At 37.9% G+C, this 20,171-nt stretch overlaps 1 protein-coding gene across 3 annotated transcripts; it reads right to left on the bottom strand.

The window, feature by feature from the left end:
* Nucleotides 1-340: 340 nt before the first annotated feature.
* On the bottom strand, nt 341-19,051 carry LOC100260906 (uncharacterized). Of its 3 annotated transcripts, none has more exons than XR_009465553.1 (6): nt 18,556-19,051; nt 14,884-14,965; nt 10,641-11,576; nt 3,817-4,077; nt 809-1,291; nt 341-674 (listed from the first exon to the last, which is right to left on the bottom strand). XR_009465553.1 is itself a non-coding variant. In XM_059736429.1 (5 exons), the coding sequence occupies exons 1-5, from the start codon at nt 18,941-18,943 to the stop codon at nt 1,132-1,134; spliced, it is 1,827 nt and encodes a 608-aa protein (XP_059592412.1). In that variant the 5' UTR covers nt 18,944-19,041; the 3' UTR covers nt 341-1,131. The 3 variants fall into 3 exon arrangements, 1 of the variants encoding a protein (XP_059592412.1); XR_009465552.1 differs by having other exon boundaries at nt 341-662; nt 18,556-19,041; XM_059736429.1 differs by having other exon boundaries at nt 341-1,291; nt 18,556-19,041.
* Nucleotides 19,052-20,171: the final 1,120 nt, after the last annotated feature.

Here is a 20,171-nt window from a genome sequence, read left to right as displayed (position 1 = left end):
TTTTATTATTAATATGGTTAGAAAATAATATTATTTTCACACTAACAGATATAGATATTATATTATACAAGTCTATTGAGGAATTTAGAGGTACGGATTTTATAGTTTTAGACCATTTCAAAACTAGATCATCCTGCAAATAAGCAAAAAAATGTATGGCCTCTGCTCCACTCGTAGGCTTCTCTTCCATTCCTTGGAGCCACTACAAAGCACTAACCAGTAATCACTACCTTAATCTAAAATGTTGTTTTATATTTATGCGGCGGCCTCCTAACCAATCTTGAAATCCTGATTTTTTCAGAGAGTTTAATGATTTTGCAGCGAGTAATACTTATCAAAATAGTACCTTTTTAAAAATTCTTTAAAACACAAATTAAGCAAATTTACAAACTAATTATACATTTATTGATATTTTTTGACCGAATGCTACTTCTACTTCCTAATTTTCCAATTGAGATTCAACCTCTATTCCATTCACATTGTCCGAACTTGAAGTTCAATCGCTAAACTGGATTCGCCTCTTCAAATTTCTTTGCTGATCCACCAGGTTGCAGCCTTAAGCTTCTTGAATTGATTCTGCGTCTGCATACAGTTAAGCAATTCATCTCCAAACAGCATGGGTGCTTTGGACTGAAGTGAGCGGCAAATACAAATTTTCTTTTCTGCATGACAATCTAAGGCAAGATGAGGGGACTGAAGGACCAAGAAATTGTAAAACAAACATGATCTATTAAATTTGTGGACAGATAATATCTTCAATGAACTTCATTGAAAACAGAAAATGATATGCATAAAGTTAGATGATTACCATCTGACTCTTTTGATGGCTTTGATTGATGTTAGAGGAAGAAGGCAAAAGTTTTCAACATGCAACCTTTATGAAAACTCAGAAACTTGCTGCAACTTTTGCCCAATAACAAACCCCAGAGTACAAAAACCATATTGCAAAGAACTAGAACTCTTGCCATGATGAAACTGATCTCCAGAGTGAACTATTGATCTTCAAAATTACATCCAATCTTTTACCATGCAGAAACTACTAGTGCCATCCATTGTTGGAGTGAATCCACACCCTTCTTTAAAGTAAAATTGGTATCCCACTAAAGTTCAATGCAAATCAAGAGGTTACCATTACCTCGGCAAGGATGATAAAGGCAAACCTTGTAGGAAGGTGTATGAAGGTGGATACATATCCATTGCTGCCTCCAAGGATACAATTAATTCACTTATTAGATGGTCCAACATGTAGACTTCATCAGCTTGATTTTTTGTTACCCATTCTTCTATCATCCTGCATCAAATTTGTTTGTTAGACAGCAGCACATATCACAAAAGAAGAGGGCAGGTGGGAGGTAAGGAAATCATTTTAGGTGAATCTTCAATGGACTTGGTGAAAAAATGAACGTAAATATGCAAATCATGGTATACCGCATGTGATAATTACTTGTGGCTCTTTGGTCATGTCGGACATATTTCTAGTAGTATTTTAATGAGATATTACATGTACTGCACAAAATTTGATATCCCCAATTAAAATATTTGTAAGCATTCTTCCAAGCATATATTTTTATGGATTGATTTCTTCTGGCTCCAAAGAATACAAATCCACCATCTTTGGACAACCAGAGTTGGGCAAATCTGACACGAAATTTCCAGTGTGCCAAGAAACAGGTTTAGGATCAATGTTCTGCTAAATGGGCCAGCTTACAAGTTGAAACAGATTATAAACAAGTTATGTCTAAGCTAGTTTCCAAAAGGCAATCAACTTTTCTTTTTCTTTTATTTATCTTTTATATTCTAATATATAGGCTTCCAAAAGGCAATCCACTTGAACCCAGCCCAGTTAATTAGTTTCTTATGTAAAAATATATAGAACATTTTGTATGTTTCTTTAACCTTTTTGTGAACAAATTTCTTGGTATTGGTTACCCCTTAATAGTAGAGTTTGGTCTGGGAAGTTTTCATCCCAACCTAGATTATAACTGACAAAACCCAGCCAAACTGAACTAGTTGGTGACTCCAACACAAATCTCCTAAAGCTTTGGGGTTCCTAGTACACAAAATACTTCATCCCTGCAGTTAGTGTGACACCAATCTCAATTCCCACACTCTGACAACATTAAAAGTTCGATGGAAGAAAGACATCATGCATGGGGAACTGAACACTTCAACAGCAATCAGTCATGTGTTTAATGTCCCATTACTTCCTCATGATCTCTACAATACAAAAATGTTAAGTGAAAGAGGCAATCTACTCATCACAATGAGATGATTTCAAAAATATCATTGATACAGGACACATTATAGAATACCCATCAGATAAACTAAAATAAGCCTCATTAAGTGAGATATGAAGATAAACGCTTCTAAAATATAAGATTTGTTCCCCATCTTCTTAACCCAGCATAGGTTGCAAGAATTATTTGCTAAATAATCCATAACCTAGAAGAGATTTGTGGCATCATCATCAGTTCACACTTTGTTCAACCGAATGAAGGTCAACATAAACACCATTTTCTTCAAGAGATAAGAATTAGTTCAAATTCCCAGTTTGAAACTACTGATATGACAAGGAATAATGATTTGATTATCTTATTTAGCTTGGTTAAGTAATATTGACTAAACAAAATGTAATTTCCAAGTATTTTTCAAATTCATGTTCTTAAGAGATTCGAATAAAGGTTTTAGGTATGCCCTTTACCCAAATCCTGTGTTACCCGGACTCTTCAACTTCACCCAACAAACTTGAGTTGATACGATAGGACAAAAATGTGAGTATAGGATCCTCATTGAATACTCTCATTTTGCTTCTGATGTTAACCATTTGGATTTAAATCAAGGGTGTGATACTCTTCTTTTGCATCACCCAACTTCAGCCAACGGCAATTGGCCCCCTTATGTATATTTTGGTCAGTCTGAAAGGAAAGGAATTTGTTAGCTTTTGGGGATGAGGAGCTTTCGCTTCAAAAACTGAAATATTCTTTTGTATGTAATATTTAGTCTTCGGTTAGGGTGTCTATAGTTTTGTAAGTTTCTTAGATTGGTTAGGCTCTAAGTAAGGGAAGGTGGTGTGTTTCTATCTTTTCCCCCTTGGATTGCGACTTTGGGCTGTTTTTGTATACTCCCTATACTTTAAGGGCACTGTTTTTGGTGCTTCCTCTTCTTGTTTAAAATACATCCTTTTATCTATCAAAAAAAAAAAAAACTTCAGCCAAGGAGAGCAGAAAGTTTTTTATTTTTTATTTTTTAAAATCAAGGATATGTTAACTTTTGCTTCTAATTGGTTTTTCTTTCATTGTGTCATATCCAAGTAACATAGTATTTTTTTTCTTGCTTTCCAATAGTCAAAAGGGATACCATCTTATATGGCCTAGAAAAAAAAGGGGGTGCAATCCAAGTAGTCCGTGTAAAAATAGTATTAGACATAATATTTCCACTTTATGAAACTAGAATTCAATAGCCGATTAGAAGTGAACAGCCAGAGAAATAATATATAAATGGGATTACAACCTAACTCAAATAATGTCTAACAGTCTAGACTTACAGCATATCAGATATAGAACAAAGGAAGCTTTTATCATGACAAAATTATCAATGGAGATAATATTCCTTCACATCACATCATTCATGAGTTTTCTTATCAGATTGGGAACAAATTCAATGAGTGAACTCTGTAATTATGATAGTTCAAGGAAAACAGAGTAGATTTGTTTTTGATAAGAAAGAAAAAGGGGAAAAAAAAAAAGAAAGAAAAGAAAGAAAAGAAAAAAGAAAAAGGAAAACAGAGTGCATGAAGAGCTCAGTTGATAAACTTACCTTATTTGAGATTCAGTTCTGTAACTGCAGTCCGAAAAAAGAACTTTGATGGCGGGGTACAGATTTATGTTTGCAACTGGATCCACTGTGTCCTCTGTTCCCAAACAATAGCCAGTACAGCACCAGGAATTTGGATTTAAAAGAACAATTTGAAGCACTGGAGATTTGGTTCTCAAATCTCTAACCACAGTCCTAAATGATAATTCATCCTTTGCACTTTCCAACAGCTGACTTGTGAACATTCTTTCCAGGGTATACTTCCTGTCATGATGATTAAACAAACATGTACTCTACATTAATACTGAAGAAACAACCTCTAAACTTAGAACCTTTCGATTTTCTCAATTAAATGTTTCTTTTAGGGAGCATATTGATGCTAATTACTAAGAGTGAAAATAAAATGATAGCAGAAAATCACATATATGTGTGAGAGAGAGGATCATAACCATGACAATTAAGTCCATCAACCGAAAAACTAACTATCAAAAGACAAACCTGGAATAAAGAGGTTTATATTGCCATCTCATGCAACTTACATGATTTCAGGTTAACTTAAACACAACCTGATTAGTGATTATGAACAGGTTGAATCAAGCAGTATGCTTTCCCAACTCACCAATCAAAGTCAACTAAATTATAGGTTGAAACCTTGTTATTTTTTTTTGTTAAGTAAGCACATATATTAACAGAAGGCTAAAAAGCCACAAAGCATACAAGGAGTATACGAGGCAACTATGGCCTCCCAACCAAAAAACAAAACAACCCAACCCCTAATTGGAGGCTAACCACTCCAAGAAACCTATTAGGGAGTTCGACTCCATACCAATGTACACTTTAGCCCAACCCCAAATATTACACACAAACAAAGTTTTAACTTCTGAACTGCTAACCCCCCTTTAAAAGTTAGCCTATTCCTCTCCTTCCAAATTGTCCAAAAAATGTACAGCGGAATGGACTTCCACAATTTTTTCCTTTTTTTCCCCACAAAAGAGCCCTTCTAGCTACATAGAACCTCCTTTACAGATTCTGGAAAGACCCACTGAACACCGCACAACACAAGAATGATATCCCACAACCCTTTAACCATTGTACAATAAATTAAAATATGATTAATCGTTTTCTCTTCACACCCACACAAGAAACAACGGTTAGGAAATTGCCACCCTCTTCTTTGAAGCCTATCAAGAGTGAGGACCTTCCCCCATGCGGCTTCCCAAGCAAAAAAAACAATTTTGGTTGGAACTCTGTCCACCCAAACATTGCTATAAGGGAACTCAGCGACAATAGGGCTTGCCAATACACTGAACGCTTTCTTGACTTTAAACAGCCCGTCTCCTCCTTCCTTCCAAATCACCGAGTCTTCCTCCAAAGTTACTCTATACTCCCTCAACTCAACCAACAAATTGCCCACCATATCCAACTCCCAGTCATTAAAGGCCCTTAAAAACCTTAAGTTCCACCCTCCTTGACCAAAATTATGATCCCATGTTTCCTCCACTGTGACATTCCTTTGGTAGCCATGGAAAAGAGGTTCGGGAAACTTTGGGACAGCACATTATTCCCGCACCAAGGATCTGTCCAAAATCTGATTTTATTGCCTTTTCCCACCTTGAACACCATATTTTCCCAACACCAAGCAGACTCCTTCAAAATCTCCTTCCAAACACCCCATTTGCCTTCCTTGTCCTCCAACCAAAGTCCTTTTGTCCATACTTTGCCTCAAGCACTTTCTTCCAAAGATCCTCCTTAGCACGTGCAAACCTCCAAATCCATTTGCCTAGAAGAGCTTTGTTCAAACAAGCAAGCTTCCTTAATCCCAACCCTCCCTTTTCTTTATCCGCGCACACCACCTCCCACTTGACTAAGTGTGCTTTTTTCCCCCCATTGGCCCCTCCCCACAAAAAATCTCTTTGTAGCTTTTCAAGTCTCCTTGCCACTGATTTTGGCATATGGAACAACGACATTTGATACAAGGGAATGCTGACCAACGTACTCTTTATAAGAGTGATTCTCCCTCCTTTGGATGTATATTGGCGTTTCCAAAGGGCAAGCCTCCTCCTCACCTTCTCCTCCACCCCATCCCACACGGAAATGGCCTTATTAGATGCCCTAAGAGGCAACCCCAAGTATACAGCAGGCAACTGTCCCACCCTACACCCTATTTCAGCAGCCATCTCGTTCACCCCTTCCACCTCCCCTACTGGAATGACCTCACTTTTGTCCAGATTAATCTTTAACCCTGAGGCCGCTTCAAACCAAAAGAGAATCCAACTCAAATACGTTAAAAACTCTTTCTTTGCCTCACAAAAAACTATTGTATCATTTGCAAAAAGTAAGTGAGATATATTGACAGCCTGCCCTCTTCCTCTCCAGATGCTACACCTAGAAATAAAGCCCCCTTCAATGGCCCTCGTGATAAGCATATTAGCACTTCCATTCCCATGACAAACAAGTAGGGGGAAAGAGGGTCCCCTTGACGTAACCCTTTCGAACTTGAGAAAAACCCAGCTGGCACATCGTTCACCAACACTGAGAACTTGGTAGTGGATATGCAACTCCATATCCATCCCAACCATTTTGGCCTAAATCCCATCTTTTGCATAACCTTTAACAAAAATTGCCAATTGATACTATCATACGCCATCTCAATATCCAATTTACAGATTAGGCCTTTCTCTCCCCTTTTTTGCCAAGAATCTATTACCTCGTTTGCAATTAGGGAGGCGTCAAGAATCTGTCTCCCCTTAATAAAAGCATTCTGATCGGAAGATACCACATTTCCTATCACTTTTTTAAGCCTGTTGGTCAGCACCTTAGCCAACAATTTATACAATCCCCCTAGCAAGTTGATAGGCCTTTAGTCACCCATGTCCTCCGCCCCTCCTTTCTTCGATAACAAGACCAGAAAAGTATGATTTAGGCTCTTAATGAAGGAATTCTGTTCATGGAACTCATTGAACATATCCAAAACATCCTCCTTAACAGTCTCCCAACAGCTTTGCCAAAAAGCCACCGTGAATCCGTCCGGACCCGGGGCTTTGTCCCCATTCATCCCCATTAAGGCTGCATGAATCTCTACCTTAGAAAATGGGAACTTTAGGGCTTCTACTTCTGAATGACTAATCTGCTTCAGCAACAGACCCCCTATATCCGCCTTCCAACCCAAGCTTTTTGAGAGAAGTTGCTGGTAGGCATTTGCAATCCCTTCCCTCACTTCTTGTTCCTCTGTAAGTCTCACCCCGTTTATCTTTATTTTATCCAGGGCATTGACTCTCCTATGGGCATTGGTCATACGGTGGAAAAACCCCATGTTCCTATCCCCTTCCCTTAGCCATAATTCCCTTGATAACCGTCTCCAGTGTATTTCTTCCAGCGACACCCACTTTGCATAATCCTCCTTAGCTTCCTTTTTGCGGCATAATTCCTCCTCTGTTAAGCTTCTCTCTCCTTCCACTAAATCCCAATGCTCCACCTGTTGAAGGGCTTCAGCTTTATTTCTCTCCAAGCTTCCGAACACCTCCTTATTCCAGATTTTTAGATTTTGTTTCAATCCCTTCAGTTTAACAGCCAACCTGTAGCTAGGGCTGCCTCTAACCACTATCCCTTGCCACCACCCCCCTATCAGGTCTTTGAATTCCTCAGCTTTGAGCCACATATTTTCAAATTTGAAAGGGGAAGGACCTCTTCTTAGCCCTTCCCCCCCAAGCAAAACCGGGAAATGATCCGAGGTTGGGCGGGGAAGTCTTCTTTGATATACCCTGCTGTATTGGTCGAGCCAACTAGGAGTCACTAGAAATCTATCCAACCTGGCCCATGATTGATTGTTGAGCCCCCCACTCCAAGTAAAAGATCCCCCTTGCAATGGGAAATCAACTAGCCCTAAATCATCTATGATCTGGGCAAATCTCCTCATAGCTGAGGTAATCTTCCCATTTCTACTCCTTTCAGAATGGTACAGGATCGTATTGAAGTCGCCTCCTAAACACCAAGGCTCCTCCCACAATCCTCTAATTGCCCCAATCTCCTCCCACAAACTCTCCCTTTCTTCTCTGGAGAAAGGGCCATAGACCCCCGTAAACACCCAGATCCCTCCATCTCCCACATTTCTAAATCTACAGGAGATGGAAAATTGGCCCTCTTCCCAATTCAAAATCTCCAGCGATCTTTTGTCCCAGCAAATCAAGACACCCCTTGCCGTCCCCATAGCATTCAAGACCCTCCAGTCTAGGAATCTCCCTGGGCCTAAGCTTCTCACCACCCCTTTAGTCATAACTTGTATCTTTGTCTCTTGAATGCAGAACAAATCCACCTTTTGTTTTCTGACAACGGACTTAATTACTTTCCTTTTGGACCTATCATTCACTCCCCTCATATTCCAACTCAATATTTTTAAATTCATTGGACAACTGCACTCTGGTTCCCTCTACCCTGAGTAGGGCCTTTCTTCTTGGTGTCCCCCTCATAATTAATAGAGCACTCCAGCCTCTTAAGCTCCCTCTCAAATCTTGAATTCTCCAACAGACCTTTACCATGTATCTTCTCCCTTCTTTTCCTGATTTTGCCCAAGAAACTCAAAATTTCCTTCTCCAACCCTTTGGTTGAGAAACCTAGAAAATGACTAAACTTAACCAAACTATTCTCCTCCCAATTAAGCTGTTCTTCCTTCCTACCCTCTTGGATTTCAGTCTGGCCTAAAGTCCACCTTGAATTTCTTTCCAAGGGATCGACACTGTTGACCTCTACTAAGTCCCAACAGCCATCCCCTCTCCCGACGTGCTCTTCTGCATTTGGTCTTCGTAACCCACTTCCTTCCTGAATGCCCTCCCTTCGCGCCCCAGAATAGTCGTAAAACTCCCTCTCCGGAGTCCGACCAAAATAAAAGAAGTTAGAAGAGGAAGACCCTTGTGCCCTCAAACCCCCCAAATTCATAACTAATCCATACCTCGCGGCTTCTTCCTCTAGCACCCTATCTGCCATTGAGTGGTTTAAGTCCGGCTGCTGCCTTCTCCCAATTTCTTCTCTGAGTCTGACGAACTCTAACTCCAGATTGCCATCCTTGCTATGGTCGGTGGAAACAGGGGGCCAGGCTTTTAAAAGAAGCTCACTATCAATGAGATGGGCCTGAAACGGGATGGACTTCTCCTTAAAAGAAGAGGCCAGCCCAGAGCCTGCAGCCCACCCCGAGCTCCTGGGATGCGACGGCCCAAACAAAACCCCCTTTGAGGCTTCACCCTCTAAGGGCATAGAAAGCCCATCAGCCCATTTCAACGCTAGGCATGAAGCCGAAGGCCCAGACTTCGAGCCAGACCCCTACAACAGACCCACTTGCACTTGGGAGCCTATCGCATCGGAGCCCACGTCCTGCGCCAGCCGTCCAGTCTCATCCACTGACTGACGCTGCTCCTCGAACCCCGCACACGCCATCTCTTCCACTCGCGACCTGGCGCGTGCAACTGCATTACCCCTGATCTCCCCACTTGGACGACTCCACAGTCCGCGCTTCCTCCCCTCTTCCTGCCTTAGCGACGGCACCGCCTCCCACCATAGGGTTAGGATATAGGTCGCCTCTTCAACCCCTATTTCCAGCGAACCAAGGAGATTCTCGCCGTCCGATTTTACTAATATCCTAGCCCACTGTAGTTCCTCCATACTCTCTATCTGTGGGTCAATGTCTAGGAACCCACCGCACACATCCCCCATCCTTCTCAGCACCGACGGGACCCATAGTGAGATTGGGAGACCCAAGATCCTCACCCAAACTTCCTTTCTTACCTCGCCTTCTTCCAAACAACCCGACCTTGGACTCCATCGTGTCAAGTCCAACTGAACTCCTCCCACCGCCTTTTTACCAGAGATGAGGACCCGCCTTGCTTCTTCCACGAACTCTAACTCCAATAATGCCCGTCCTTTTCCCAAGCTTGCCACACCCATCTTGCCTTTCAATCCCCAGGACTTTGCCATTTCCCAACCCAAACTTTCCAAGTCCTTCCCTTTTGCATTGCTAGGGATCCAGTTATAAAGAGGCTTCATTATATAGTTAAATTATCAATCATTTAAATATATATTTCTTTAATCAAAGTTTTCTAATTCATTTGGCTCAACCCTAAACCAGAGAGCCCAGGTTAGATTGGATACTATTCGACCCAACCATAATGTGCTCGAGCACCAACTGGATTGCCCGGCCTAACAAACAGTGTTAATGGGACACAATACAAGCAGTCCTGGGATTTTTTTTGTCACCAATTTAGGCATTTGAAAGTCAAGTTCATAATGAGGCTGTAGTTCAAGCAAAACCTTGGTCCAGGCAACGGGATTTTTGGTTTTCCTTGGTATAAAAAGGTTATATATATACACTCCACCTTGTCCAATAATGGTTGTGTTGAATTCTGTATAATTCACTACATAAAAGCTAATCATAAAGCAAAAAATCCTTCTTTTACTTTTTTTTTAATTTTTCTGTTTTGATGGAGGTTGGCGGGTGGTGTACTGCCTTTTTTTTTTAGGTTAATTCTATATTCCACACCAGTAAAAGTCAACTTTATCCACATTTACCTAACACTGTAAGCCATAATATATATGTGTATATATATATATATTTGATAAATACTCTCAGTACTTGAGAACTCAGGAAGTAATTACCCTTTTACCCAAACTCGCATGCCATACTTTTTTATGACATGTTAAGCTTATAATTAGTTAAAACAAAAGGCTAACTTAAGTAGATGATGAATGCAGCAAAACCCAAAAAATAGATTCTCCCACAGGTGTCATCCACAAAATTAAGTGGAAGAATTAAAGCAGATAATAGACATCTATTTGCTTACCTAAAAAGGTCACCTGATTCACAGACTGGCAAGCAAGTGGAGATGTAACATTTAAACAATCGAACTCCACCATCTAAGGGTGCATAACCATCAGCACAAGGGTATGCTCCCAGAAGAGATGAACACTGGGGGCATGCAAATTTAATCCACTCAACATCTTTTGAAAGATTGTAGGATCTAGCCATGAAAATGTTTCCAAGAAAGCCATTAAGGAAAGACTTCTTATTTGCCAGGACTTCACTAGCTTTTGTAACCTTCTGTTCCTTTGAGATTTCGGATGTGTCAGGCATGCAAACTTCCTTATCATGATTCAGAACATGAATTCTGTTATCAGCACAGCATCCAGGTGCTGATGGTACATTTTCAGAAAAATATGATACAGTGTCAGGAGTGCAAACTTCCTTATCATGATTCAGAACATGAATTCTGTTATCAGCACAACATCCAGGTGCTGATGCTACATTTTCAGAAAAATATGATACTGGAACCGTGCCAACCAAACTGGGAACAGTAATTTCCTTTTCAATAATTTTGTATCCTGGGCTATCAACAAAGGGTTCCTTCTGAATATGCAAGGAGTTTAATTTTCCACTGAGATCAGACATTTTCTCTTTTTTAACTGTTGGGCACACACATCTTCCATGATTGCCTCCAGCATCTTGCATATCTTCATTTATACAGTCATCTTCAGTGCAATCAGGTTCAGATTCATAGTTTTGGTCACCATCCCTGTCTGGAAACTCAAATCCCACAAGGTCATCCTTGCAAAGAATAACAGATGTAGCGTCTAATAGGCATGATTCCTCTCCACATGAATAGGAATTTGCATATCTAGCTACCAGCTTCTCACTTATGCCTCCAAATGAACAGCAACAAGCACCAAACCAGTTGTCAGCAACCTCTCGCCAATTGATTGATGGCATCTCAGCAAAAGAACTACATAAATGGGAGAAAAAAAGGTTAAATTCAACCTGTTTCATGCAATTTGCAAACTCAAATAAACATGTATAAGAACAGTCTCTAAAAGTTTTCATGAAATGATGAAAGTCATTAAAGTAGCATAAATAGCAGCAGAATTTTTAAATCCGACCAATATATATTATAATTTATTTAATTCTTCAAGAAAGAAACTTTATTTAAAGGCTTAACATTACTGGAACAGTAAGTAGCAGACACACTTCTAAAATGGAACAACATCTGTGTTAGACACTATGGTGAACCTTTTTTTTTTCTTTTTGATAGGTAAATGGCACTGTGGTGGACTTAACACTCCAACATGCATATCCAATGGCAGACCCAATTGGACATGCAACAGACGTGTGGAGCCATAGCTCAAGCCAAATAAAGAATCATTTAGCAAGAAAAATCACAGTAGCAGACACACTTCTAAAATGGAAGAACATCTGTTGGACACTATGGTGAACCCTTTTTTTTCTTTTTGATGCATAAATGGCACTATGGTCGGACTTAATACTCCAACATGCATATATCCAATGGCGGATACAATTGGACATGCAATAGACATGTGGAGCCATAGCTCGGGCCAAATAAAAAAATCATTTAGCAAGAAAAATCACAAATATAGTCATATAACAAGTAGATGATCTAGAAAAAAAATACCTGCCTTGTCAATGCCAAATTAACAAACTATAAGATCTCTAAGGATGTTAAATACACCAGTTTTTTCCTATGTTAGACCAACATCAGAGGAACATAGAATCAATTGATCACATCCTCCTTCACTGTGAGTTGTGCCAAAGTAAGGGTGTTATGACGGCTGCATTTCTCTTTGTTCGGCATTGTTTGGGACCTTCCTTCTTCAATTATAGAGAGTCTTTTTAGGTGGCATGACTTTTTTGTGGGAAGAAAATGCAAGGTGTGTAGAACTGCTTCGTTGTACATTTTTTTTGAGAATTGGAAGGAAAGAAATGGAAGAGCGATCCAAAATGAGGAGCCAATGGTTCAATTGCTATACTACTCTTTCCTCAGAAACATGGTTTGAAATATCGGTAAATATGAATATATCAGTACTTGGATTTTACGGATATATCGGAAATATCGGTAAATATTTTGACAAAAATATCAGTAAGGTGAAAATTATTCAAAATTCATGGAAATATTTAGAAAAAATAAAAAACCATAAAATAAATAAAAATACACGTATTAAAGTTATTTTCTAAGTGTAATTGACATAAGGTATGGTCAAAGAGAAAAATATTGGTAAGCAAGGATATATCAATCTTAATAATTTATTATTTATCTAATTAAATTAATTTTAATTTATAAAATATTAGAACATCATTATTATTATTTTTTTATATTTTAGTATTTTTTGAATAAATTTATATATTTAATATTTTTAAACAAAAACATTCAAAATTAAAAGAATAAATATAAAAAATTTTAAAAGTGAAGTGATAGTAATTTTTTAAAATATGATTAATGAGATAAATGATGATACATTTAATATTAAAACTATAATTAATTTAATTCAAATGCATTCAATAATGTAAAATAAATGATGATGCATATATGACTTTTTAATATTTAATTATCATATAAATGATATTAAAAAATATTTATTAAGAAAATTATAATGATAGTTTTTATACATTTATTAATTAAATAAATAAAATTTAAAATAAAAAAATTAAAATTTATTTATTTATTTTTTAATAATGAACTTTAACATATTTATTATCATCATATATTAACAAGGGAGAACTTGGTCCAGTGGTAACCAAGCTTAAACCCCCCTTGACTGCAACTTAAACCTAAAAAATTTGAAATTTAAAGGGGCAGGCACAGGTGAAATTTGAACGGGCAGCAGCACGTTGACCGTCAGTTGACTGACCGAAAAAGTTGGGAAATTTCCTGAAAAATCGCCAGATAGATTATCCATGGTGGATTTCGTTTCAGACACCGCTGATAAGTGATTTTTTTCCGATATTTCGGTGAAAAATTGTGATTTTTCAAACACTGCTTAGAAGTATGACGTTATTGGTTAGGATGTAGATATTAGAAGCATCAATGTATTTAATTGATTTTGTCGATTGGGTAGGGTTTGGGTAAGGGAGGGAGTAGTTTTTTTATGTTTTCTCTCTTGTTGGCAAAGCCTAGTGACACCTATTACATTTGTCTTATCTACCTTGGTGTATAGTTTCATTGGTGCTATCAATATATTCATTTTGCTTATTTATCAGAAAAAGAAAAAAAGAAAAAAAAACACTCATCATTTGTCTCTACACACCCACCTCAGTGAAGAAAAAAAAAAAAAAGAGGTGGGTGTGGAGAGAGATAAGGTTGTTGTATATAACAACACACAATCTCTAATTCCCTGGAGCAACCTAACACATTTTCAATCAGCAGAGTTCATATTCTTGTGGGATCTGTATACATGTGCATTTGGGTTGTACCCACTCTTTTAGCAGGTGTTTTTTAATCTATTCTGGTTGGTAGCCTGTCCAAAAAAGGGGATATTCTCAAAGAATCAATGATCTAAAATCTAGGAACCACAGGGCAAAACAAACAGCATAACCAGAAAGAATTCTCAATGGGGCCATAGGGCAAAACATACAGTATAGGCAGAGAGAATTCTCAATGGGGATGGTAATGGTATGGGTAGATTGAAAAACTAAGCTGCTGCACTCACAATTGGACAGGTATGAGGGGCCAGCACTCAGGGCAGGTGGGGGGATGGGCTGTTTGCCAAACTGCAATCTTCAGAATCGAACAGAACTTGGTTGCCCTGGCCTACCCTGACCTGAAACTGCTAAAATAATCTTTAAATCAAACCTCAGATAAGATCAGCAGTGCTTTCACAAGAAGGTATAACAATGAGACCCTCACAACTATTTGTGCAAAGAATGAGGGAGATATGCATTTTATAAAGCAAAAGATCTTTCTGATAGGCTATAGACGATAAAATCTTCATATCGTTTATCAATATAGTCATGGATTAAGAACCAAAAGTATGATGCTTTAAGTTGATTTACTGGCCACTCTGACTTTACTGCGATTAGCATCTAGACACCATATTGGTTTGCTTATTTATGTAAGAAGAAATATTTGTGGCCAAAAGATAAACATAAAAATAAAGAGGAGTGAGACAAAACGCATGTCAAACAACTCAAAGTTCAAAGGCAATGTCATAAATACATCCAACATCTGCACAGCAGCACAAGCATGATAGAAAATAGAAAGTGACAATTTAATAGGCATAAATTGGGGGGACAAACCCTACCTGAGAGGCTTTTTAGTTAAATTAGTTGAGCAACTTTTGCAGTAGAAGTGCACTCCTCCTCTGGAAGATAGACTCTTTATATCTGAACCAAAAACTCATGGCAGATTAGAAACAAGGCATAGAGGAAAGGACAAGATAACAATAAATCAGAGCCTACCAAAAAGCACATTCTTCTAGATTCTTCTAAAGACTAAGGTACCAAGAACTGGTTGGGCATGGCCTGTCTCAGCTCACACTGTTCCAACAACCAGTGGGGTTTTTCATAGGTGAAAAGCTTCCAAACTGTTCCTATCACAAAAAAACTTGACAGGAACTCCTTCCAGTGTATGATAGGTTTCATGCTTAGCAATGGCATGCCTTTCATGGGAAATATTGAGCAAGCACAATAATGTGCTGGATATGGTAAAATTGCAGACGGAAATAAAAGCACAAAATATTCAAAGGCCTTAATTCTATAAAGACTCTTAAAGCCTCGGCTTTCTTTTTCATTATCCTGCTTCTGAGAGCCAAATAGTAGCCTAACAAAGTATGCTGCCTTTCTTCCACCAATTTTTTTTTGATAGGACTTTCTTCCACCAATTTTCAAAACCAAACTCCATGCTTAGGCTAATCTTGAAAAGAAGAGTGGGACAAACAAAAAGAACAAAAGCAAGAAAGACTGAGCTCTATCCCAATTGAATTAATAGGAGAAGCAAATTCAACCATTGCTGAAAACAGTTTGTTCGGTAATTATATTAATTAGAATAGATTACTTCCAAAATACCCTGATCAAGGTTGATCCACCTCAACTTTTTTCAATCAAAAAGATATAAGGGAAATTTGCAAACTGATCTCACTGGGTTTGAAAAGGATGCAAAGAAATGGAGATGCTAAGACAAACTTCTATAAGACAAGGGCATTGATACAGGTTCACATTTTTCACTCATTACAAACGAACAACATGAAGGATGGATTTGACTCTCTTTTAATTTGACAAAGAAAGTATAATTTAACAAAATTAAAAAAAAAAAAAAATTGGAGGCTTTAGCATCTCAATGTTGGTTAATGGAAAACCAACTGGTTTATGTCTCAGTTCTTGTAGCATGTGCCAGGATGATGGATGATCCCCTTTACCCGTTGTTATCTGTATTAGTCATGGAGACCTTGAGCTGTTCTCTCAGTAGAACCGTGGGGGGTGGTTTCATTATAGATCTCAAGACGGGAGGGAGAGGTGGAAAGAGAGTAGAGTTTTTGCACCTATTTATTTCTGATGATTCCCTTCTTTTGTGATGCACATCATGATTGGTTTTTGTTTCTAAGGTGGATACTCTTTTGTTTTGAGGTGATTTGTGGCCTTAAAATTAATTTTCAATAGAGGGAGATTATTCTGGTAGGAGATGTTGATGAATTTGGATTTGCTAGTGGCAATCCCTGGGTGTAAGGTGGTAAAGTTGCTGTCAACTTACTTGGGGATACAGCTGAGTGCTCCATTTAAGTCACAGCTGATTTTGGATTCAGTTGAGGAAAAGTTTCACCAGCTTGATGAAAGATGCAATATCTATCTGAGGGAGGGAAACTTACACTGATCAAAAGCACCATTTCAAGTGTTCTTATTTATTTTATGCCAGTGTAAGATGGTCATCTGTTTACTCTAAGAAATTAAGAGGGTTAGGAATCTGAAGCCTCTCTTTCTCTTAGTGCTAAACAAGGCCTTACTTGGAAAACGGTTCTAAAGTTTTATGGAGGAGTGACATTTTCTTTTGAGGGCAGTCATCCAGGGCAAAATTGGCGAGGTAAAGGAGGTTGGGCCTCTTTATCGTTGGGGGGAGGAGTGGAGTGAAGTGATTATGAGATTGGTCTTTGGGAAGTAATTAGAAAAGGATGGGAAGCATTTCACTCCTGTATGAACATTGTTGTTGGAGATGGCATTCAAACCAAATTTTGGAGTGAGAATTGTTGAGAGAAGTGATCATTTAAAAACTCTTTTGTGCTTCTGTTTGATGTTGCTTGTAATGGAAGTGTTAAAGTTGCTGATCTTTGAAAGAGGAGGGCCAATCAGGGTCACTAATCCCCCAGCTTTAACAGAAATTTCCAGGAAAGGGAGGAGGGGATGGTGCAAGATTTCCTTGAGTGCATCCAATCAGTGGCTGTGAAGAGAGATTTCTCCTGACAGGATGGGCTAGAGGATAACTAAAAATGGCAAATTTTCAACCAAAATTATTATTATTTTTTTCCAGATTTTTTTCCACAAGGTACATATTTCTTTTCCTGCTAAGAAGGTTTGGGTTCCATTAGTCTTTTCTTTGCCTGGAGGATATGTGAGAAGATTCTTAGTCAAATCAGCTTACGAAACAAGGTTGGTGCTTCCTAGTCAGTTCCTTTGCAAGTGGGATGAGAAACCAACTAATCATATTATCTCCCTCTCTCTCTCTCTCTCTCTCTCTCTCTCTCTCTCTCTCTCTCTCTCTTCTTGGCCTGGGCAGTTGTTTGGGAGAAGATTCTTACCTCAAATCAGCTTATGAATCATGGTTGGTGCTTCACAGTTAGTACTTTCTTTCCATAGGGTTTGCTATTTTTTATGTTTGGGGTGTTGTGGGTGCTCCCTGCTCTTTGGTTGGCATGGCAGTTTCATGGGGAAGAGTTGAAAAAAGCTTTAAAGGCTTGTTCCTCTTTGTTTGATGTGGTCCATTTGAACAAGTGAAATGAAAGATTCAAGAGAATAAAGTTCATAATAAACGATGAAAACTTCTTGATAGATTTTCTTTTTCCTAGGTCTAATGTTGTACTAGAGAATGTGTTTGGCTCCTTGTTTGATTGAATTATCTTTTAAGGAAGAGCTTAAGGTATTGTTTAGCTTTCCTTTCTGACCACGAACATGCCTTGTGTACTTCCTCTGCACTTGGCTACACTGCTTTTGTTAGGAGCTTTTTAATGAAATTTTGATTACTTATAGAAAAAAAAAAAAAAAAAAAAAAAATTGGATGATTGCATTTCTATCAAATTTGAGAGATCAATTGAGAGCCAACTTTGAGAAATAGGTCATTACATGCCATGACTTGTTATAAACATTATAATAGCATCAATTGCATCTTTCCATTTCTAGCAAGTCTAAGCTCAAATCTTAAGTTCATCTTGGAGATAGGAACCATCTCCAATTTCAATGCTCACATCATCGACTTCACATTTACTTTCACCACCTAAGGTTCAGACGAATTTGGACCAACCTCTAAAAAAATTGAGTACTTCGGTTTCCTCCTGGTTTTTTTTTTAAAAAAATTGCGTCTATTTTAAAAGGTGACAGCATTACAGGTCAGCTATGGCAAAATGCATTCAAATAGCCAAAGATATCAAACCATTCACATTGAAAATTTCATTATTTTCATGGTTAAACCAACCAAAACATCACGATTTCACACATTTCTAATTTATTCTTTGGTCGACGGCTGAGAAAATGTAAGAAAAGAAAAGAAAAACAACCACAACCCAACCCACCCCCCACACACATACACATACACATACACATATACGCTTAGTTGAGCAGAATTGTCGTCAATAAAAAAAAATATAGAATCACAATTAAAATTTCAGTTCTTTTCTTCTCCTTAGTTTTCTCAACCAAACAGCGGGTTAAGCCAACTGAAAGCTAATTCAATAAACAGTTGATAAACAAGATTATCGACAACTTAAGCTTACCAGAATCCATAGAAAACAGCTGCGAGGTAGCTTCCGACATATTCAATATGGAATTAAAGTTCGAAACAATGTGGTGATCGACAGGAAGAAGCAGGACGAGCTTAACCTCAATGTGATCCTCCATGGCTCTAAAACTAATCGGTGATTCAATGTCAACCAAAACCCTTGGAACCGGCACCCTAAATGAGATTTCTGTTTCTTCTTCGAACCAGCTCACTAAAAGTAATGACCGTTCGAAATTCAAATCGACTTTCAGATTTTTGCATTGAATGCAGGGTTTGGTGCCCTGATCGAAGAGAAACAATCGGAGGGTTGGGATGTGAGATTGAGCTTCCCAAGTGAACCGCCATTTTCTAGGGTTTTCGGAGGTTCCAAGCTCTGATGACATCGCGAAATCTGTTTACCCTATGCTCAGTTGATTACTCCTACTCGTAGCTCAACAGAACAGGGTTTTGGGTTTAAGCAAGGGGTGTAAAAATCAAATGAATACCAATATGGTTAGATGCACGGTAATTTAGGTCTTAATATCAATGTTTTTAAAACAAAAATATAATTAAAATTAATTTTCAAATATATTTAAAACTTTTAGCTTAAAATATAATCACAATATTTAAAAATTAATTTATCATATAATAATAAAAAATATTTTCATAAAATTTACAAAATATATTAATAAATATAAATTTTTTATTAAATCTTGAACAATCATATATCGCATAAAAATAAAACCTTAAACTATTGATTTAGATGTATTGTTATTAATTAGAAGTTAAGGAAAATGAAATAGCATATTCATAAAATCAATAAAGCTTAACTATAGTACGAAGGGTATTTTTTCCGATACCTATTGAAAATGTACCATTAATTAGGTGGTATCATGTGTATAATTTTTAGTTTCATTATTTATAACATGATCCCATTTATTTATACCTTTATATCTTGATTTCATTTACTTGTATCATTATTTAATAACCTAAATTGTACCGTATATATTTTCCCACATCCCATATCGAATAGAAGGAAAAGTTCCTGATGCTATATAAGTATAGATTCTTTGTAATTTTGTAGACGCGTTTTAAAGCCGTGAGAATTTATTTGGACAAAAAACGAACAATATCTACATAGTTGAGAGCGAATCGTTACAAATAGTATCAAAGTCAATTCCCGATCTTAGTGTGAGGTTTGTTTGGTCCCGTAAAGATGTTTGTTTGACCCCACAATCTCATGGGACACAACGAGGATGTTGTGTCACATAGAGGGGTGTTTGTGACATCCCATATCGTGTTTTAAAGCTGTGAGGGTCCCTTTAGCTTTAAGGTGGACAATATTTACACGATTAAGAGCGGGTCATTATGGTGATTATAATGTCTTATTAGTACATTTTCCATGGATATTCAAATTGCACTTGTTAAAAGTCAAACTGATTTGATTGGTTTAGTAGGACTACATCAGTTTCTTTAATTTACTGAAGTGGCGGATGCCCATTATTTTCCATAATCAGCCCAAAGCATAGGAAACCCCACATTAGCTGAATGGGCCTACTGACCATCAAGTCTGACATAGTGCTCCTAAGAATTCACCCTTGGGCTGTCGTTGTCCAAGCCCAATATTAGATG

The sequence above is a fragment of the Vitis vinifera genome, chromosome 4, assembly GCF_030704535.1.
Source record: "Vitis vinifera cultivar Pinot Noir 40024 chromosome 4, ASM3070453v1".
Lineage (NCBI taxonomy): Eukaryota > Viridiplantae > Streptophyta > Magnoliopsida > Vitales > Vitaceae > Vitis > Vitis vinifera.
This window is presented reverse-complemented; position numbering and strand designations above follow the sequence as displayed.